General features: G+C 44.1%; 1 protein-coding gene across 4 annotated transcripts in view; it reads right to left on the bottom strand.

Moving 5' to 3' along the window:
- The window catches only part of PALM2AKAP2 (PALM2 and AKAP2 fusion), a 271,951-nt gene that overhangs the window by 2,088 nt on the left and 247,093 nt on the right, over nt 1-22,770 (bottom strand). Inside the window, exons 9-11 of one of the 4 annotated variants that reach the window (XM_040579712.1) lie at nt 16,916-19,307; nt 8,552-8,730; nt 5,139-5,177 (exon numbers count right to left, since the gene is read on the bottom strand). In XM_040579712.1, the coding sequence (XP_040435646.1) occupies nt 5,139-5,177; nt 8,552-8,730; nt 16,916-19,307 (2,610 nt within the window). Of the gene's footprint in view, nt 1-529; nt 5,178-8,551; nt 8,731-16,915; nt 19,308-22,770 lie in introns of those variants that run through there. The other 3 variants (XM_040579708.1, XM_040579711.1, XM_040579710.1) reach the window with 3 other exon arrangements.

Genomic DNA, 22,770 nt, shown 5'->3' with positions numbered 1-22,770 from the left:
AAATAAATTATATAAGACTAAAGGAACTCTTCTTACAGCTTGTGACAAGCTGTGGTTGGAAAGCTACACAGGTACTAGGGGCTCCTGTGCAAGTTATATTGGGAAATCAGCTCTGAGCTGTCAGATGAAATTACAGGGCATAACTTTGCTCACCCTTCTGCATTTACGCTAAGACCCAGACCTCCATTCAGGAGGTGAAGGTAAGGTGGAGTTTTGCCAGCTTTATTATTTCTTTGCCCTCCTAATTTCGACTATGACTGTGAACAAACCAAAGAACTAAGTGGAAAACCCAGCCAACAGAAAGCTAAAGCTCCATCTGCTTCCCAGCAGTGACCAGGGCCACAAAGCTGGTCCAGGTTCACTGGGGGGATCTTTTTCTGAAATTTTGCCCAAAGTCATATTTCCTGTTTTTGTAGAGTAATCACAGGAAAGGGGGAGCAGAGCTGAGCAATTTCTTTTTTACCCAGTAAGGGCAAACATGCTCACAAACATAAAAATTAATCATTTTTTAAAAAAAAAAATCAAAATCAGTAAAAAAATTCCTTCTGAGACATCAGCCTGTAAGCAGCATACCAAAGCTACTCCCGCTGCAGGGATGAGGACGAGCAGCTTAAACTATGTTTGGGATTCTGAGTGCCTGAACCAAGGAAAGACAACCCAAACCAAGCAATTGAAAATGGGACTGGACATTAGTGCATCACCTCATTATCTCCTCAGAATAAGAAATGAGAGTGGCTGCTCCAGGGTTAGCAATGGGAAGTGGGGGGGTGGGGAGGAACAGTCATTTTGTATTTTTGGATGGCAACAGATGAATACTGCTAGACAGAAGACTATCAAGACCAGTATGGGGTAATAATTAAGTAAAGCAGGGAAAACTGCTGTTCTCCCCACTGGAACTTGAAATTTACATGAAAAATCAGAAAATGTGGCATAAATTTCAAACCCAAATTGCCACAGTCAGAGTAGCGGTATATTCAACTGAGGCCTGCTGAATTTGGCCTGAAGATTTATGCCAGCTGAAAATAAACTGGATTTTACATAATTTACAAGACTCTCCAGTCAGTGTCTTCCTTGCTGGAAATTAAAACATTGCAATGGTCTCTGGTGATGGCTTGCACAGTCAGGACCCTTAAACTTTGAAGATTTCTGCTTTGAATCGGTCAGCTCGTCTTTATCTCAGGGCTTCTTCTGTTTATCCTCTGTCTGCAAACGTGCCTAGAAGCTTGTCTACTTCTGCAAACTTTGCTGGTTGCTCCAAGGAAAACTGCTTCCAGAATTACATCAGAGACACCATGAGGGCACTGCATGCAGACTTAGCCTTTGCTGGAAAACAAATATTAACGTCTGGCGTAGTATTAATAAACAAGCCCTCTAAACAGTAGAGCAGATACTAATAAGCTAAAGGTCCTTTTGAATAGTTACTCTGGAATTATTCTTCTAATCTACTGAAAAGAGTGTTTGACCTAAAATAACCCTCATTTTTACTAGGTTGTGTCAGTTCTACACCCGCTAGAGGAAACAATGGGGTAATTATAGCGTGCAACTAGAATGACTGAGTAGAGAATTGGGACTCCTCAATGGAGCATTGAATTCACAACCCAGTAAGCAGCTTGCCTAAAATAGCAAACAATCTACCTTTTAAAATATTCTTGGCAGGTATCAGGGCTGTCTGTGGGCCCTTCATCAGTCCAGCACCCAGAGGCTCTCCCCAGCACATCAAAGGAAGGAAAGTCTTTTGCTTTTGTTGTTGTGGCTACTTTGGGTGTCTGTAACACACCATATTTTGGACACGTTACAAGATGCTACCTCAGTGCTTCGTGAGTGTTCTCCCTCATGATGCTCCAAAATCAGCTCAGCCAGTACAGGCAGAGCAACCCAGGCAGGACCAGGCTTGGGTGGCCACGGCATCCTAAGGTAGCCAAGTTCTTAACTGCTTGCAGAAGGCGTATAACAAAGATCAGAAAGATGACGAAGTAGACGGTTCATTCAAGCTTAGGCTGAAAAACTGAGCTGGCCACATCCTAGTGGTAAGGCCACATCAGTGAAAAAAGCAATGTTGTTTAAAATGTCTTTTTTGGGAGGGGCTGTTTGACTACTAGTTGCAATAGAAGAGGAAGAATTTGGAGAGCAGAAGTAGGTGTGAGGGAAAGACTAATGTACCACGGTATGTAGGGCTGTAAAAACCACTGTTCACCTCTCTTTGCACAAAACTGCTGTGTGGATCTCATGGTTGCAGCTCTGGAGTCTCACTATGAATTGCAGAGGGTTTTTTCCTGACAGATTTCATCTATATTTAAAGATTTTGTGGGGGTGGGGGAAGGAAAAAAAAAGATTGCAACAGCTACCACTATCAGGTGCAAGATTAATTTACCTATCCATCCTAGAGATGGACGCTAAACTGTCCTGATCTTCCCTTCAACAAATGTAACAATAATTGCTCTCTCACTGGCAACAAGAGAATAAAAAGCAAAATACCAATATGCTTCAGTCCAAAGCATATTTATCTCCACCACCGAATGAAACTGACTGCTATCCAGTACAGGCTAGTTTTTGTTGAAGAACAACGGCAAAACTGATGTGGAAGCAACATGATTTTTCTGGAGCTTAATATTTTACTAATTCTTCCCATCCAGACCTGGGAGAACTAAAAGCAACAAAAACAGAGATTGCAAAGTTCTGAGTGTCTAAAATCTACAGGTACCATGCAAGAAAGTTACTGTACAAGACACCTCCATGGAGCACACCATGCACAAAGAGACAGAAGCACAAGGTCAGGGAACAGCTGCCTGGTTCTGCATTCCTGCTCAGGAACGATAAACTAAACACTTTAACATAAAACTGGAACTACTAAGGGACGAAGAACATCTATTCCTCAAGTATAAAGGTATTTACTGTACCTACTTAATGCTATTCACTGAATACACCAGACCTCCAGTGAGCACAGTGAGGAGCTGGGTATCTAAGACAAAAATGTGTTTACCTGAGAAACAGCATTATACTGCTGCTGGTCAGTATTAAAACATAATGTGTTTCCTCTGCCATCAAATCTAGTATATCGGTTTCCTGTTTCGTAACACAAAAACTTTCAGCAGTAGCCTTTAATATCACATCAATGTCACCTTAATGCAGTATCTCCTACAGCATGACTGCTGTTAAGCAAACTCAGGATAATGCCCCATAAATTTGAAGATATGTATAGCTGTAAGGCCAAGAGTGGAAGATTTCCAGGATAAAAACAACCTACACATGTGCAGACACATAGTTACCTGTGGTTTCTTTAAAACAGTGGATTAATGTGCTTTTAACACAGGCCGCAGGCATTTGAGGGTGATAAACCACAGCGACCTAATGAAGCAGGCTGTGGTTTGCTGCATGTAGCTTAACTCCAGCAGTGACTGTACCCTGCTGGGGGTTTGCTGCTTACCAGAGCGGAGCTGCCAGGCTGGTTGCATGGAAGCCCCGGCTCCCAGCCAGTGCAAGCATGGCTGGGTCAGCTCCAGCGTTGCTGACAATTACAATTGAACCACCTGCCTGCATCGGAGCGGGTTATGGAAGGCTCTGGTGAACAGGAGACACAGCTCAGCTGTGGGGTCAGTAGAGAGCTGGGGGGGCATCATGACTGGAGTCTTGCTGTTCCTTCCAAAACCACTGCCTGGCTTCAGCTCCTGATTTCCAGTGAGGACCAAATGGTTTCTTCAGTCTGAGGCTTAACACTGGGATTAGCCAGATGGCATACTTTCACCTGCATACAGAATCGCTGTGTCCTACAGTCTTTTTCATCTCTACCCCTTTTCCCATCCATGCACATTCATTCCCAGCTCATTGCGTCATTATTATTTCACGGAGTGAACACGCAACCCTTCCCAGCAGAAGGCCAAGGGCTGGGCATGTAACATCTACACCTGAGCTTCTGCCTCTCACACAACATCAAACGCTCTGATTGCTACTTACCGTCCATAAATCATAACTCAGATTACTGTGAAGATATTATGAGGGAGAAGAGGTCTAATCTGTATTTAAACCCACATCTCTGAGAGCACACTGCTTTTATATGGCTTAACTCTTTATACAAAGATCAATCACTGGCTTGTATCAGTGAGATAAAACCCACACTAAATTATTTAATGAATCGGAAATGGAATAAACTTTACTTTCCAGGACAGAAAATATTTATATACTTGCCTTGAGGTAGCTGATGTGGTCAAATATGTCATGGAACAGGGCAATAGTGGAAGGTTCATGTTTATAAAAAGATGCTGACGCTGGACAAGAGTGTCAGTCATTACCACAATCTGTTTCTGTCTCTTAGAGATGTCCAGATTTACACTCATTTCTGCACAGAAAATTACAGGCAGTTGAAATGTCTGCATCCTGTTTCTAACAAACATTGCAGAAGTATAGCTGGTATCAACTCTCTGCTCTTAAAATTGTTGCCTTTGGCAGAGTACGGCTTTGTAGGGAATAAGGACTGTGCAAGTTATTGCCTTGCTAAAATACCAAATGCCACTGTATATGCCCATTCTTTAGTAGGTCTGGGTTTCTTCTACTCTGAGACCAGCACTGATGCTATGCTGTGGGACTGTGATCAGTCATCACATCACAACAGAAGACAGGGACAAGGACAGGTTACCAAAATTCACAAGACGGAGGCCACGTGCTTGGATCTGACTCTCTTCTTCCACAGACGAAAGGTTGGTGTGCAGATTCTTTACAAAATACTAGGCATTTTGATAGTGCTAAATACATTGTAATCAGAGACAAAAGAAAGCCACATCAGTTTTGCTCAGCATGTGAGGGTGCTTGGATCCCATGCTTAGCTTTGCCAGCTGAACAGTAATAGGGATTAAGGAGAAGTTCTCATTTCATGCCTCAGGAATGCTCCAGACCTGGGCAACAGCTTCCATCCCTTTAATTACAACCCCTCCTATGCCAGAACTTGTAAGTAGAATCCAAATGTTAGAAAACGAGCCACACAAATATTGTTGATGAGAGATACAAGGGAATATCACACACACACATTTGCATCCCAGTTTTGATATGAAACAGCACTGGCACACAGTATGAAAACGCAAATTGCAGTGACATGCAATTGGAATCACCATGCAAGAAGCAAAAATAAATAAGCAGTTAAAAAGTACCTCAGAAGTAACCTTGCTAGACAGTAATTTACAGGTGTACTGGTAGAAAGGGAAAAGACCAGCATTAGTGCATTGAATAAGCATGTTGTAACTAGGAAACAAAACCAAAATAAACTGCAAGAACTGGCACATCCCAGAGTATAAGAAGTCAAGCAACTTGGTGTCGTAAGGAAAAAAAAAAAAAAAAAAAAGTCAGTTAGGTGTTTTTTTAATGGTGTTGCTTGGCCAGTCTCAGTCTTGTTTACTATACGTGCTTGACCCATTTTCTTGCTGCTGCTTTTTCTCTTTTTCTCACCTGTTGAAATCTCTACTGTAATACATGCTCTTTGGAAGAAACTGCCCCCTTGCCTGAGCAGTGAAGTTCTTCCAAAAGCAGATGCACTTGATTTGCCCTCTGGTTCTGAAAGGCAAAGCCTGCAAGCCCTGGCCAGAGTGTCTGCGCTGTAGCCACTGAAGCCAGACATAAAACAGAAGGAGGTGATGTTTGAAGGAGAGACAGTGTAGATGTCCTGCTGAAACCACCCTCCTGTCTTTTAGTATGTCATATGTAGGGAGAAACTGAAGCTCTATACATCAGTACTGCTGGTGTGCTCAGCACGTGAGGGGGAGTTTCCATGCACGTCAAACCTCTCCACAATCCCATTCAGGAGACCGTGGCTGCTGCCTTCTGTCTCGCCAGCAGTGCTGGCTCTGTTCAGCCTTGGCTGCCACAGCACCCTGGCTGCTCCCAGTACCCAAGGAAGTCTCTGGTTCCCCTCACTCATAAAGAGCAATGCTGAGATATGTTCAGCTCTCAGAACTTCATGCTCCAAGTGGCAGCTGCCTGTCTGGTTGTCATTTATGCTCCTCCCCTGCTACATTTAATGTATTTTTAAAAACAAGCCAGTGATGTGGTCTTTTGTTTCATTATTTACAGAAATCTTTTTCCTGAGCACATGGTCAAATGTCCTCTGCTGACAAATGAAAGCTATTTGTTGTTTAAATAATTATTGCTTAGCCTGGCACGTAAAATATTAGCTCAAACCAACAGCGGTATGAGTGCAGAATTTGTTATTTGAATTATCTTTCCCCTGCCAATGGTGGGAGCCGTTTACAAAAGGAGAGCAGAAAAAGGCAGGGAAGAGAAACAAAACACTCCTGCTGGTCTGAGGAAGCTCTCCCTGGGCTCTGCAGGACACTGCCCTCTAATAGGATTTTGGGTAGGCAGCATCAAGAATGTAAATCTTGTTTGGCTGTATGCAATGGGCTTACAAGAGAAGAGAATGACAACAAAAAGCAATGGGACTTTGGTGTGTGCTGGGGCTCTATAAATTCACTGGAGCCTTGACAATTTGGCCCAGAAAAGGATTCTTTCCACAAGTTGTCTAACGAGCACTAATCCTCTGGGAGGGCATTTTCGGGCAGTCAGAGACAGGGCAGCTTTAGCAGCAGCGGACAGCTGAGCTGGCACGCAGAGCACACCTCTTCAGTGAGATGTTGCCCAGACCGGGGTTCCAGTCAGGACATCAAGGCTGCCCTCAAACTGCAGAAGACAGTATGTAACCATGGCCAGCCTGCTTTCTAGGGGACACATGCGCAGCTCTGCAAGTACCTGGGGAGTTGCACTTGGGTAACTAAGCAGAGGGAGTTACGTCTAATGACATCTTAGATGTCTTTTGCCTGCTACAACTTGTATGACAAACAGCACATGACCCTCACAGCTGTGGGAGAAGATTTCAGCCACAAGCCACTGCTTCATGGCCTGGGCAAGTCACCTTCACTCTTCACAGGGGTGGCGGAAAAGTGCAGGCTGAGGACCAGCTCAGTGTAATCTCTTTAGCAGAGCAGCTTCACCACTGTGCCAAGGTTTCAAGCCATCGGACTGACAGATGCTTGCTGTGGGACTCCAGAGGACCAGTTCTGGTTTGCACAGCAGGAGTTTTATAACCGTCTTTTTTTGAAGTTCCTCCTGCCTTCTGCAAAAGGCATGAAGGTGTGACATGTCTCTCCTTTGAGGAGATGCCAGAAGACAATACTCACTGGAGCAGGTGGAGCCACCCCATTTCACTGGGTGCTTTTGGGGGAGGGAGGGGAAACCAGAGACACGGTTCCCAAGGACATGTCTCCTTCCCAAGACATGGCCCCAGGATGCCGCTTCCAGAACAAGGCATGCTGCCATGCATGAGCTGGCATCCTGCATGGCAGCAGGAATCTGACAGACAATGAGTTCTTGGTTTTCGACAGCTTCAGTAGAAAAAGGGTACCAGAAAGTTTCTGGTGTGCAACGGAAATTAGTCTATTTACATTTTGAGTCAGGTCTCCTACTATGTTTTAGTTAACCGGCAGAAATACAACAGGACCCCTCCACATTGCATTCCTTCTGATATTAAGTTATCTTCAGCTATTGTGCAATATTTACCAGTAATGATTAAAAGCTGCCAGACTAGGGCAATATTCACATTACAAACCTTCACTTACTCCCATACACCTAATAAAACTGTAACTTTTATGAATATTTGTTTGGAGCATGAACTCCTTGGTGCTTGGGTCATCACTCTGACATCTCTGCGAAATGCCTGGAGAACCGAGGGTGCTTCAGCAAACAGTGTCTATTTAAGAAGTTTTATATCACACTTATATCTCACTACCTTCTGCACTCACTGCCTACAGTAATAATTAGTCTGAATAAGAAATACCTCAAGCTTTGTTGGGAAACAGGTTGTAAAACAGTTGCACTGAATTTTGATGCTTCCAGCTATGAATTCATATCTCTTCTTATTAGTGCCTCCAATAAAGAACACCTTAACTGGATTAAACTCTACTATAGTAATGACTGAAATGCAGGTACTCATTTCACAAACTGAAATTCTGGCTGATTTTCTGTTTGTGTGAAAGACAGATAACAAATCCATCGGGAAAGAGCATGCTGCCCATTGACAGATCCAAGTTAATTTCTGAGATGTTCCAAATCCAGTTCTGCAAGGAGCGGTTTCAGGGGAAGTTACTTACACTGAATCCTGAGCACACTAGGACAGGACTTTGGGGATCTACAAACACAGATGTGAATACATGCTTGATCCACAAAGTTCAAAAAGCCACTGAAATAGCCCACTGGAGGGTCTTGGTGATGTTTGAATTAACAGAGTCCACCAACTGCAGGGCAGCCACCCACTGCCCTTGTTATTAACTAGCTTAATTAATTAAAATGAAATTTAATTTGAGTTGCCTTTGATATTTGCGGTGACACTCTCTCTTCCTCTCCGCTGGCCCTCATTCTTCCATTTCAAACATACTGGCCCTTACAATGTGTTAAAATCCTTACACACTTGCAAAATGATCTGAGTAGATTCTTGGGAAGTAAATATTTTTGTTATCTGGATGCTGGTCACGGTCTCTCTTGCGGAGCAAAAAGTGAAAAGGAAAAGTGCACTTACACTGCTGTCGTCCATCCTTTCTCGTCTCTTTGTTTTGTGTGTTTCATAATCCTCCATGAGTGTCTGCATCAGATTCTTAGGTCGCTGGGCTCCCGTAGGCTCTTCAGGTGGTGGGTCAGACTGTGAGACGGGGCCTTCTGTGGTGGGGGATGGAGGAGGCTTGATCTTCTCTATCTTTCCTGCAATGACATGAAAAAGAATGACCTTTTCTAAGCTGAAGCACTCATGAGTTGTTTCCAAAAGATGGCAGCTGGAGAAGCATTTTCAGTGAGGTTTGAATGAAGAAACAATTTGGAATGAAATTTATGATCTGGTAAATCAGGATGGCCACGGGCTTGTAAAACACTCCCCCTCTTCCTGAAACCCACTACACCAAAACATCACAATATCTTTTTACAAAACCTAGAAGAGTTATCAAATGATACAAGACAAATTGAACCCACCACTCTTTTTTACAGTAGTATCTGGCTGAATTACCCTCATTCCCTTCTACAGGACACATTCCAGTGTTCTGGAAATGTTTGTAAGATTCTGGAAAACTGCATGATATTTTTTTTCTGGATCAGACAATACAGTGCACAGGATGCTACCACTATATGTCAGGGACCACATGTTCGACATCCACAGAAGACATCCTGTTAAGTGTTGCTGGCTTCTTCTCTTCTTCCAGTGCTTTTTATCTGCCTTGTAAGCATGAGAGGCTTGGGGTTTGTTGCTGGTACTACTCTTCCCTGCAAGTCACAGAGGGTGCTTCTGGAGGGACACCTGTGACAGAGCAGGGTGGGGTCTCTGTTCCACACACCCCTTGTTTGGACAGGACCCTTCAAGCCTCCTGGTGGGAGGAAAGTCAGGGAGAAGTCAGGCTGCTCCCTGCTTGTGCCCATTTCACCCAGGGAAGGCTGTTTTAGGCAGAGGTGAGTAGAAGGCAAGGCACAGCAAGACCACTGCACTGAGCTGTGTGACAATACACACTTCTCCAGGGAGGACAGCTGGTGTTTCTCACTACCAGGCATGGATCCAGGTGAGCCTCCCACCTTGTCTGGGTGGGAAGAATGAGCACAACGGTGGCATGGGAGTAAGGTGCGTGTGGGTCTTCAGCTACGACAGGAGAAAGCACTACTCAATCAAAATCAAGTTCCCTTTTCCATAGCACATCAGCTCTTTGAAATAAGATGGTTCAATCGATGGGAAAGAAAAAAAGGAGGAAAAAACCCCACCCCAAACCCCTTACAAATAAGTGAAGCAATACGGAGGATCGTGGAGATTTTCATGGAACTACCTGTTGCTGAGATGAAAACCCTTGCTGCTCCTTCAAAAAGCATCGTGACAGAGGTAGCCACTAGGGAGCAGCCTTGAAACCTCCTGTAAGAAGCAGCAAGATTGATGCCTGAAGGAAGAAGTGAAACCTGAGCCAGCACTGCAGAGGTCTTTTACAAGAAATCCCCTTGCCAGGCTTGTTTCATTTCTGTCCAGTATGGAAAAACCCAGCATCACTAGTTTCTTGTTACAGGCTTGGCTTAAGCTGCCCGGTGCAGGGATCAGGCCAGGAATTCATCCCCCTGAAATCACCCCACCAGAGACTGGAGAGGGACTTTCCATGGGCCCAGGCTCTTCTCTGGGTTGCACCAGCACCAGCTCCGCAGACAATCAGGAGACATGCTGCCAAAGCAGAGAACAACCGCAGGTCCTGAACTGCCCAGCTGCACCCATGTGTGACAGCTTGGACTGCTCAGCAGGAGAGAGTAAGAACAACTCTCACCTTGCCCATTAGGTACAGTGGGTAAAAAAGTCTGCTGAAAATAAAAGGTCTGATTAAGGGTCAGATATCTTGCTGCATTACTTCATTCTTACACTAGTAAGTAACTGTCTTGGGTGTATGTAAGTAATGCAGGAAGAATCAGGCTTCTCAGATGTCTGCCCAGCTTTTGCTTTCCCCCGGGGATGCAGGAGCATCACAGGATGCTCAGACCTGTGGACAAACTTCTTGCCTGAAAAGAGCCCTTTGTACTCTGCTTCCCCTGGAAAACAATGTAAACTATAGGCTTTTGGGATCTGCATTTTAGAAAAAGGATACCTCCACGCAGATCTGTCCTCCCTGGGTGCAAGGCACATCTGTTTCCGTATTGTAGCAGTGACCTGCAGCAACACACAACTTGTTCTGTGGATGGCAGGCAGTGTCACTGTGAAGAGTGTCACAGTTCCCTTTTCATAAATAGAGAAGCCAAGGTAGTTAAGGAGATTTGCCCACAGCAGAACAGTGGTTTGTTGGTTTGTATCCACAAGAAATTATGCTTATACAACAATTTTCTCTGTGTAAGTGCTTGAATTCCACTAAAAACTCGGGAATTCACAGCATCAACCACTTCTCATAGAGAACTGTCTCTTTCAAGTTCCTAAAAATTTTGTGAGAACAGGTAGGCAGGTGGAAGAGAGATCCTACCAGTGCCAACAGCGACAGAAAGTCAAGCAACCAGCACAACCATCAGTGAAGTTGTAGTTGGAAGATGGGGCTGCAGGGCTCTCAATCACGACAAAAAAACCCTCTGTGAACCCGATGCAGAGCTCCAGTCCAGCTCAGACCTGTTCTGCCAGTTTGGACTGTGTTAGAAATGTTGCTGGGTTAATTGTCTTCTGGCAGATTTTCATCCAGATAAGGTACTGTTCTCAGGCAGGTACTCAGGCAGAAGGGTCATTCAGCATTAAAAGTACCATAAGACATGATGATCACAGGCACTTTGTATTTCCATGGTCCCATACCCACACCTGATGCACACAGACACTGCTGGTGGTCCTTGCCCAAATCCAAGCTGAGTAATAAAGGAATTGTGTTCTGATTCAAACAGAAATAGGGCCACACTGTGGGATATCAGCAAAACCTGCAGCCTGATGGTCACACTTACAAGTTAACAATAGTTATCATCAGTGCCTCCCCCTCCAGAGGAAGGCAGTCCCCTGAGGTCACATTTAGAGATATTGCAGGATACTGAGTACAGGCTATAGCACCCCAAATCTTCATCTACACATTTACATTTTTCTCCTCCTTCAAAGAGCCTCCAAATAATGTTCTGTTTCTTCAGTTCTGGTGATGGCTTCTGCTGCTCTCTGGCTTCAGGGATCTAGTAGGGCACTCCTGCAATTTGGTTTCTCTTAATTAACCGCCTTTCATGCTATTTGGGGCAGGCAGGTCCTGCTCCTATAGAGAAAGCTCTTTCTCAGCCCTGGGGAGGGTAAGGTAAAGCTCAGGGAAAGGGCAGCTGCTGCAATGTCCTGGTCTGAGGGCTGCAAGACGTTGCCTGACATGTCTCTGAAAAATCAAAGACATGTAAGAGCTGGGGACAAACTAACCAACACCTCTGTACAGCTCTGGGGAGCAAGAGAGGTTGTGATGGTGACTTAACCACCCTGTGGACCTTGTTGGGTGTCCAAGCACTTGCTGCAAGCTAAGGATGGATGGTCAGCTGATTTGCCACAATATCAAGAAGAGTGACCAAGGGGAGGCCCTGGGACAAGGGCCTGAGTCACCACTAAGTAACCAGTAGGTACCAATGGCCATCACAGTGTTAACTAAGGCACAAAGGAGATGTGAAGAGTGGGGCTTCATGCAAGGAAGAGCAACTGTTTGACAGATGCTGTTGGCATTTTTTTAATACACTTGCACTGCAGAGAAAAGATTTCAAAATAAGATAGTTCAGCAAGAAAAATTGTTTTAGGAGACTAGTCTGTGCTGGATTCAGGGGATAGCTCAAGTATGCCAAAAAATGTCACTCTGGTAATATGGAGCCTCATTACCACTCCAGGTGAAAGGTGGGCTTCTTTGGTCTTCTTTAACACCAGGTGATCAACATGAATATGCAAACACACAAGAAAACATTAAAAAAAAAAACCCACCTCTTGAAGACCCTCTCACTTCATACACATTCTTCGCTAGAGAGGGAATAAGAGAGCAAATGACACATGAACGGGGTTAGTATGCTGTGAAGGCACTCTTGGAGGTGTTTGGGGATGAGTGATGAGCACACCAGAGGAATCCTTGAACAGAATGATGAACTTTGCTTTTTTCATACCATTGCTTATGAAGGGGTTAAGGAAACAGTATTTTCCATAAACTCAAAGCCTTCATTTCTGCTTCAGCTTTTCTCAAAATTCCCATTTTAAAAAGAGGTTCATGCATATGTATTAGACCTGATCCTTATTCTTTACATGTATACACGGTGTTAGAAATTTTGTGATGGCTACAAATATTAAAAATACTTTGCAACAAAGTTTCTGCTTCTTCTCCCACCATACAGTACACCATATCTTCAGGCTGCGGTTGAATCTGAGAAATTTCCTTAGTGTAGGTATTTACTAGTGAAAAAAGTAAGTGGAAGATGGTTTTCAGGCTGAAGAGGCTCCTCTGACAGGCTTAAGCTCCACAGCTGTCACTCAGGAAAAGAAAGCAAGGAGAAGAAAGCGAGGAGAAAGCACACACGTGTTCCTTACTATTTGCAGGCAATGTTTAACTGAAATTTAAAGGTACCTGATCACTTACATCTCTAAACTGCAAATCCCCTGCTGGGCTTTTGCCATCCACTGAAATTCTCTCATCTAGTTCATCAACTGAGCACAACAGAAGATAACAGCTTGGTGGGCAGCTCTCCCAGATGCATGTGCAGATGGGTCTGAGTACCCTGCAGAATGCTGGGAGTGCAATGCGCCTTCTGCCTCACCTGGCAACGCTTTGGTAACAAACACCGAAAAGGCAGATGTGGCAGCTGCAGGAAAGCTTCTCCCAGGTATGGCTTCTTATGTTAAGGATTTCCCCACGCCTCATCATGAGACAGCAATTTTTTACAGAGGGTTTCTCCCCCTGCAACAGGAAAGCCTTCACAGAATCAAGACCTCTCATGCAATGATTTTCACACCTCCTCTGAAGAACAGGATTACTCAAGCCAGACACTACAGGAAGTTAAGACAGAAGTTCTTCGTAGTCTAAGTACTGCTAATAAAAGGAACATGGGAACTACACCACCAAGCATCCATGGGATCCTCTCTCATGTCACACTCACCACCCTGTTCAAATAAACTATCTAATAGCCCAGCTGCTCTGCTTAGGAGGGATGGTGTACTCCCTGCAGACTGGAGAAAACCACTGGCTTGCTCTGCAGCTGCTCAGCACCTTGCCAAGTGCACCAGGTACTGCAGCAAAACAACACAGGAAATGCTTGAATTTAAATACGGCTCCACAAATATTTTGGGATCCACCATGACTCCATTTAGCCACGCTCAAGCATTTTTTTAGTCTTTCTTGGGTTTCCTCATGCAGGAAACTCACTTTTTTTGGGAAAGGAGCTGGCATAGGTTCTTCCCTTCAGCTTTCCAGAAGTACTCTGGAGAAGGTCTTGTCTAGCATGCACACAACACATAGTTGTCATTCCACTGAAATGACTCTATGTCTTGCTCCAGTGATCTGAGATGGGTTAAAAAGCTGCTTCGAAGCATCCCAAACAGCTTTAAAAAATACTTTTTAGCAGTATGCAAGTTTATTACTAGGATCCATGTTGGCTTGTGTTGGGTGGCTGGCAGACACCAAATTCAGCATTACTGTCAGTTGTATTAAAGTTGTGTGTCAGTCGGGTAAAAACAGCCTGTTTGCTATCTAAAGCAGTTTGAAGTTATTTCGCACGTACACCCACATGAATTGTGTTAATCTTCCAAACTTCATTCATATTAGCAGTTCAGTTCACTGCAGTAATTTTCTGTGGTTTGTGTTTATTATCCACAGTGAAGTGGGGCAGGAATAATAAATAACCAGGGACCACCAGGAGCCCTAGTAAAGCTACTCTGCCCAGTCCACCACCAAAAAGCAACCTGACAGGTAGATCATTGTTTTTTAATTACTGTACCTCCTCAAAAAGAGTTACAGTGAGTTTACACTTCTTCACTTCAGGTTTAGCAACAGATTTTTCAAATTTAGACTTGACCCACTAATACCTTTCTGCTGAGGTATCCTGATGTTAAGAGTGCCAATTCTTTCTTTGGGAAGGCAATTTGGTGACAGAAGTACCTCTGTTTCTTCTCTTCAACATTGTCATCAGTAGTTATGATTTTTACTATTATTTTTCTATGTGAAAATAGATATTCAGGTTACAGTATCAGACATGTTCTACAGCATTTTCCTTACTGTACCTACCACAAATAGATTTTCTTTTCTGCTCTGTATATCACGTTTGTAACTGGCTGCTGTGAAGCTTTGCAGCCAGATTTTATTGCCTCTGCTGAATCACCTTTTGCCCCTGTTTTTGTAAATATTGAAAAGATGCTGTAAATATTACAATAAAAGGACAGTTGCTGCAATCTGCCAAGAGATTGCATAGTATCCCTTCTCCCTGTTTTTAGGGTTGTCTGCAAGCTTTAACTTAACACACAGATGGATAAAGGGACAGCAAGGATGAGATGGGGTGAGGGTACGCACTCTGCAATGCTAAGGGTGCCAAGCTCATTTCCGTCAGCTGAGAGCTCTGCTGAGTACATCCGCTGTTTCAAAAACACTGGAAGTAAAAGATTCAAGACTGACTTTGGCAATGCTCTTTGTGGGGTTTTTGATCAATGGCATCCTTACACATTGCCACATATTCATCTTTTCCTAGAAATTCATTCTTTGCCTTGTCACCAGCTGCAAACTGCAGTAGCTTGAGTCATTGGTTAATAGATCCCAGTTTTCTTTCTTTAACGTACAGCAGTTGGACATTTAAAGGAAACTGTCTGGAATGATTCATTACAAATGTAAGTTTATCATTCTCACTGGAATGTAATTTACAACAAACATTTTAACATCAGACACAAAGTAAACGCCTTGTCGTGTAGAGAAATAAGAACAAGCAGAAGTACACTGTTTTCCCAGATGCTCCATTAAAACAAGTGTTAGTGTCAGCAGCCCTTCCAACATCACTTGTGAGTAAAAAGCAACCACTACCAGCCTTATTTCGAGCAGCTACAGATGTTGCCATTTTTGAAAGTGCTGATTAGCACACCTTTAGACAATGAGTCTTCCTAGCTGAGGCCTGTGGTGCCATGACTGTGACATCTTGTCAGATGTTGCTTAGAACACCTCAGTCCATGGAGACTCCCTATCAAAAATGCTGTTCTATAGGATATATAAATATAGATATAATAACAATAGCACTTCAAAGAAATTATCAACATCTGTTACATTTTTTGGCAAGAAACACAGGTTAAAATCATTCTCTTTGCAGAAGAAACAAACTCAAGTATTTAAATGCTGTATAACTCTCCAAGTTCACAGTCAGATCGGGTAATGGACTAAATGCAGACCCTATCCAAGTTTGCCATGACTTTCAAAAGAAAAGGATCACCCTGCACAATTATTGGAAGCACCACTAGCCCAGATTTACATCAGTGGAAATAAGGACAGAGTTTAAGTATTCTGGGCAAAACTAATACTTCTTCACAATGATCACTATTAACAAAACCTTCTAAGTACTTGCAAAGCATGTGTAGGTCTATACTCATAAAAATCATTACACAGAAATAAGCCTGGCATGTGTTTCTAATTTTTGTTTTAATTTTTTGTGTGTCTGTTATATTAAGAAGCCATTAATTGGTTTATTTTTTGCAAAGGGAAGGAGGAGACAGATAAGCTGTAACTGCTGTGAATGCCACCACAAGGACCCTAAAGCTGATCAGTCAGAGGACTTCTACCGAATCTATTAAGCATTTTGTTTGTGACACCTGTTTAATTCAGCAGTGAATGACACCAGCTGAAATACACGCCAAATCACAGCTCTGGAGATCTTTTCACCAAAGTTCATTAAGACGACCAAGAAATACCTGAAAACAGAAAGCATAATATACACAAAAAGAAATCTGATGCAAACCTCCAAAGTCTGTAAATCTTCATTACCTTTGCACTTCCTCAATGACATGCAAGAGAACAGAAAGCCTGTTAAAAAAGGCTTTGTATATCTGTCTTTCAAATAGTCTTGCAGCTGCAAAGAACACTGCTGTCCTGCCTTACGGTGATCCTAGATTTCAGTGGGTGATCTGAGCAATGCAGCAGTAGATATGTCATGATACAATGTGGCAACGGATGAATAGAGCACAGGGATTCCTAATGATCATGAGTGGGGTACGCAAGTTAGGTCTACCCTACATTTGGGGGAAAAAAACCCCACATCCACGGGTGTGCTCACAGACAGAAAGTTAGGTCATCCCATGCCCTCCTTCTGCCTGCCTTTTCCAGGCACACAGTCATGACAACCCTCCTGCTCCCTGCAGAACGACATAGTCAAGATGAAATAAAACTGAATCTGACCTGACCCTTCAGTCACACTTCACCTCCCCTCTGACACTCTGGGCTCTTACCTGGTGCAGTTTTATAAGACACAGTTCTGGTGGGCATGGGTGGTGCACTCTTCGTAACAGGGCTTGGTGCCATCTGCAGACCTTGCCTCTGCCTTTTCAGCTCCTCTTCTCGTTCCTGGGCAGCTCTGATCTCTTCTTCTATCATCGACAAAGTCCGCTGCTTCCTTGACCGTAACTTGAAAGGGCCCACAGTCACTTCAGGCTCCTGCATGGCTAGGATGGAGGCAGTGCTCCTCAGCTCAGCTGCCTCTGAATACTTGCTGAAGTAGCTGACTTCGTGCTTGTGTTCCTCCACAAAGAACGGCTGGCTGGCTGAGTACACAGGTGACTGCTGCAAACTCTTCCCTTCCCTGAGTCCTGAGTCTTCCTCTTTTGAAGTCTTTGGTATGCTGTCCCTTTTTTCTTGAACAGGTGAAGACACCTGGGGTGGCTCAAACATTGGGTTCTGCTGCTCCTTGGAGGCTGGAGATGGCCTGTTGGTGACTGGCTGCTCTTTGACTGAGATCTCCTTCTCTGCTCGGATTTCTTCCTCCTTGCAATTTGCTTTATCCACCTGCTCAGCTATGGCTTGTTGGATGGCATTTTGAACCAGCAGGCCAGCGTGGTACTCCAGCTGGTCATCAATCAGCATGGAATCTGCCAAGGCAGAGGAGGGCAAGTCACAGCCCGGGTCACTGAACGACTTGGAGATGTTTTCTTCCCTGCACTCTGCTGGGGTGTCAGCCTGCGGGGTCTGTGGCAGGGAGAAATCAGCCAGTGAGCTTTCCTGCAGGGCACTCATGGTCTCATTGGAGGCACCACTGTCGCTGATGTTATCCATGCTGAAGTCATTGGAAAGGGTCTCCAAGACAGTGGTATCCTGAGACCTGACAGACAAGTCATCCAAACCAGAGTCAAGCTCCTCTGGAGGGGAAGAGGCGCTGCCTGACTTGGGGAACTGGTCTAGCATGCCCTGTCCATCATCCTTCACCACTGTGAAGACTGCTCTTGCACTCATGAATTCTCCATCCTCTGCCCACAGTTTTGAGGCCTGTCCAGCTCTGGGGCTATCACTGCATGGTGACTCTCTTACTGGGTCAGCAGTGGTAGTCTGAGCATTTGTATCATCTTCTATGCTACCAGAGACCTTCTGTGCTTTGACAACAGTGGCATCATTACCTTCAAGCTGTCCTGTTTGCCCACACACTGAAATGGGTCTTGTCACAGAGGACAGCGGCTTGTCTGCTTGTGGAGAATTGAGGCTTTTGTAGAAGGGTTTGATGGAGAACATTTTGGGTGTTCCTGACCGCCTTGGTGGGGCCTGACCCTGAGACAGACCTGAATGCTCCATCAGCTGGAACTGCTTTCTGGCAGCTGAGAAGTCAATTTGCTCTGTGACAATATCCTCTTTCTTGATATTGACTGGCTCTGGTGGTACAAAGGAGCAGCTGACCTGTTTGGGGGATATTGGTATTGCACCTTGCTGCTGCTGTCTCTCCTTGCGCTCCTTGTACTTCTTGTGGGACTCTAGATGCTCTTCATCTAGCTGATCCTCCAGGGACTTCTCTTGGGGAGGGTTCCACCATTTGGCGGCAATGTTAGGGTTTTTCTTGACAGCCTGGCTTTTAATGAGTTCCCTTCTTTCCTTTTCAAGTTCCATCATCTCCTCTGATGGTCTCACTTTACGGACCCTGTATTTTTCCTTTTCTTCTTCATCTTCAAAAAGCTTTGAGGGCTTTTTGTCTTCATGGAAGGCTCGTAGTTCAAACTTAGCCTCTTTTTTAAGGGTTGTAAGAGTTGTTTCTCCATCCTTAGAGGACCTTCTAGAACTGTTTGAAGATGTGGGACTTCCTGGCACCTTCAGACTGTCCCTGGTGTCTTCTTTCACTGCACCCAAGGAATGGCCATTAGATTTCAGGTTCTCATCCTTTGCGCTAGCTTCATGTGGTTCAACTACCAAGGGTGCCTGCCTGTTGGCTACAATTTCTTCTCTTTCACTGAGTACTGAATCATTACTGACATTATCAGATGCCCCCGAGCCATCCATAATGGAGACTGCACTTGGTTCAGGGGAGGATGTCCCATTAAAGGTATTATCTGCAGCAGAATCACAGCAATTTGCTTCCAGCACTTCATCTAGGTATCTGATCTCTTTAGCAACTTCACTATCCAGAGATTTGTGCCTGTCCTTAAGTCCATTGTGGCTGGCAGCAGGGGAAAAGAAGTGGGTTGGACTGTCTATGGGATGTGGTGAAGCCACTGTGGTGATACTTTTATGTTCAGAAACTGGAACTTCAATTTCCATTTTCTCTTCCTTTGTAGCAAGCACACTAGCTGGCTCCAGGAAATTGGCACAGTTTTGGTCTCTGTTTTTTCTCAACCTGATGTCATCCTCAGGGATTCTGGAAGATTTCTAAAATAAAAGAGAAAAAAACTATGATGAAGTCCTAAAAAGCAACGTTTTATTTTTTGCAAAGTAAACACCATCTGGAAAGCAAATCCAAGCACTGCCTAAATGTGAGATTAAAGCAGCCCCTCAGAGTGGAGGAAGGAAAGCAAGGCAAATCATTAACGCAAAACCCAGAAAGTTACATTACTATAAGCTCGACAAGGCACTAAAACAGCAACAAGGTTTCACATCAGTATCTCGCATCTGCTTACCATCCCCACTTTGTCATTATTTCATGCCTGGCTCCTGATTTGCCACTAAAAATGAGCTTTGGATTTCCAAGTTATTAATGACTTGGCAGTTTACGGTCTTCAAAGGGTTGCACATGCAGCACACACCACCTTATCAACTTGGTATTTTAAAAATGCTTTCCACACCTAAAGGAAATCTCATAATGCTTCTGCAGATGAAAAGTATTACTGCCCCCGCTTTGCCAAAACAGATGCTAACACGCAGGAAGAGTAGGTGATTCATCCCGAGTTAGGAAAAAGGATGTGGCAATAGCAGAGAATGCTCAGTTCTCAGTGGGTCAATCTTGGTCATCAAACAGAGGGTAGAATTACACAGCGCTGGAAAGATGTGGGGTCTTCATGCAGCCCACACGGAAACCCACATGCAACTGGACCTGGGAGACAGGAAATGTTTGTAACTCCCACGGCATGAAGACCACCACAAGGAGCATGACAGGGACCAGAGTCATGGTCTCCTCCCTCCCACTACTTTGACCTGCAGTGCAGATGGACTGGATTCATATTTCTTACTGATGTGTTGCCACTGCCTTCAAGCAGGGTATTGAAAGAAACACTATTTATGTTCACACATGGACATATTTTATTGGTCAAGCAGCCTAGTGAACTTCCCATGAGTAAAGTCTGAAGGAACTTCTGACTGAGCTGGTAACATGTCAATGAATTTTTCAATAATTCTTTACTGCTGAAAAGCAGAAAAAAAGAAACACCAAAATAAAAGACGAGGGCATTTTCAACATTATTCAATAACAACTTGCTAACTCTTGCTAATTCTTCCTAACTCCTGAAAACCAGAACTGACACATCTATTCAGTTTGACTAACATTTCAGAACAGAAGCTGGATACCTGAGGTCTCTGGCTCCCTTTCCACACACAGCGTTTCTATGTGTGAGGCATGGACTTGGGAAGCAAATGGCGCTGATCAAACCCTGTGAACTCAGTGGCAACCCAACAAGGGCACCTGTCGTCTGCTAGTCACCCCTGCCCTTGCTGTCCCTTATCTTGCAGGCTGTTAATACACACAGCAGCAGCAGATGATCAGCTAGGAGCACAATGGTACTTGCCAGTGACCTGAATAACGACATAGCCTCTGGATTTACACAGGCAGTAAAACCCATTTGACAACCTTAAGGAATTATACCCAGCCAGCCAGAAGAGCTCGCTTTCTAAAAGCACTTTGAAAGAGTTTTCTGTCTAACTATGTAGCTGTACACAGTTGAAGACAAAGCTGGCTTCAGCTACAAGGTATCTGCTTGTTCGTTGTGCTTAAACATTGGGAAAAACCTTTAAAAACAAACAAAACACCCGCTTTTGTCTATGTATTTTACTTTACATACTTGATTGGTTCTGATTGCATTTCACTTTCTCTTGAACCTAGAAATTCTTTACCTGAAGTTTCTAGTAGTACTTTTCTTAAAGCCTATTACATTTTTCACTATTTAAATATCTAAATGTGGTCAGTTTCTTCTTTAGTCCCATTGGAGATATCTTCAACAAATCAGATCTTCTGCAAACAAATAAAGAACAACCAGTATAAGAAGTCCCTACTTTCTGAGTGGCACAGCAGGAATGAAAGAAAAAAAAAAAATTAACCTGAAAGGGCAGGAATCACTCTTCAATTCCCTGCAGGGCTCCAGGTATCATGACACAATGGGCACTCAGGTGACAGGACTAACTAATACCTTTCTGGTGTTTGGGTTTAAATCTCCCCTGCATGACTTGCTGGTGCAAAATGGCAGATGTTGCTACCTGGAGCAGCCTGTGCAAGGAACATAAGCATCAGTGCAGCACTACTGGCTCTCCTTTTCACACAAACCACGAGCATTCCCTCATGCTCCTGCTAACATTTGCTTCTAATCAGATAGATCAAGGCCTCTAGTGACATTGGTAGCTACCTACATGTCTTCTGTAGCCACAAGAACATATCTTTGACACAGCAAATCAGTTAACAAAACTGTGCGCCCCAGCCACTGAAATACATCTCCCTGCAGAACCAAAACAGAGTCAAAGGGCTCCCCAGTCCCCACATTCACTGAAGCATGTCAACTTTCCACCACTGCTTTAATGGACGAACTATTTCAGATCACACCATGTTTGGGTATTCAAGTTAGGGAACAGAACCACAGGTGCAGTCTCTTACCAATTTCTTAATAAGAGCACATCTTATCATAGCTGCAATCTGAATCTCACAGTTAAGGCATCTACATGTAGCTGTCTGATCAGGGCATACATTTATGACAGTATGTAATTCTGAAAGTGCCTATGTCTGTGCAATTAGTGTGGCACATGTAATTATGTAGTAAACCAGACAATTATGCAGTAAAAAGTATGAGGAAACATTGCTACTCATGGGCAGGCGCCTTTCTTTGCTGGGAATTAGTAACTGAACAGGGAGAAGGGCTCCCAGCAGCACTGAGAAGCCAAGGAAGAACGCTAAAGGACAAAAAAAAAAAAACCCCAAAACCCAAACAATTAAGACACCCCACCCCACCCCACCCAGATTTTCCCTCCAGACTTCTGGCAGAACATGGGGACAATTTTGGAATGCCATGTCAATAAGAGTACGCTTCAGATACTCCTGTGAGGACCAGAAGTCAAACTACTGATGAATTACCTGAAGAAGATTACTGAGATCATAAGGATAGAAGCAGCTGACAAAACCAAGCTTTTCAAGACATTCCAGGCCGCAGAGCCTGTCCAGGATAACTGGCTAGGTCTGGGAAAATGGCACATATCGGGATAACAATACCATGAGTGGGAGGAGGCTTGGAGGAGAAGGAGGAGGGTGGTGGGATGCACACAGACCCCCTGCCTCAGTCGCTTGGCAGCAGGAGGCAAGCGTGCAGGGGGCTGCTTTTGCTCCTTGGTGATAAGTATATACCAACAGCTTTGTATGTGCCGCCTACAGGGAGAAGGCTTTTCAAAGCCTCCACCATTACAAAGGCCTGTAAATGGGAAAAGGGCTGCATTCAGTTCTGGTTGCAGTCAGCAATACAGCGTTCACAGTAATTCCCATACACTGCTCAGCTAGACCCAGATTTTCCAGAAGTCACCATTACTTTTACACAGTCTCTGAATGTGCATTCATTTCTGTTTAAGTCAAGATGGAACTGGGTAATTACCGTCATTTCTACAATGCTGCTGCACTTTGGTAAACTGCAGTTACTAACAGCTTAGA

The sequence above is a fragment of the Falco naumanni genome, chromosome Z (genome assembly GCF_017639655.2).
Source record: "Falco naumanni isolate bFalNau1 chromosome Z, bFalNau1.pat, whole genome shotgun sequence".
NCBI classification, from domain to species: Eukaryota; Metazoa; Chordata; class Aves; order Falconiformes; family Falconidae; genus Falco; species Falco naumanni.
Note: the sequence above shows the minus strand (reverse complement) of the source record. Positions and strands in the feature narration are given on the sequence as shown.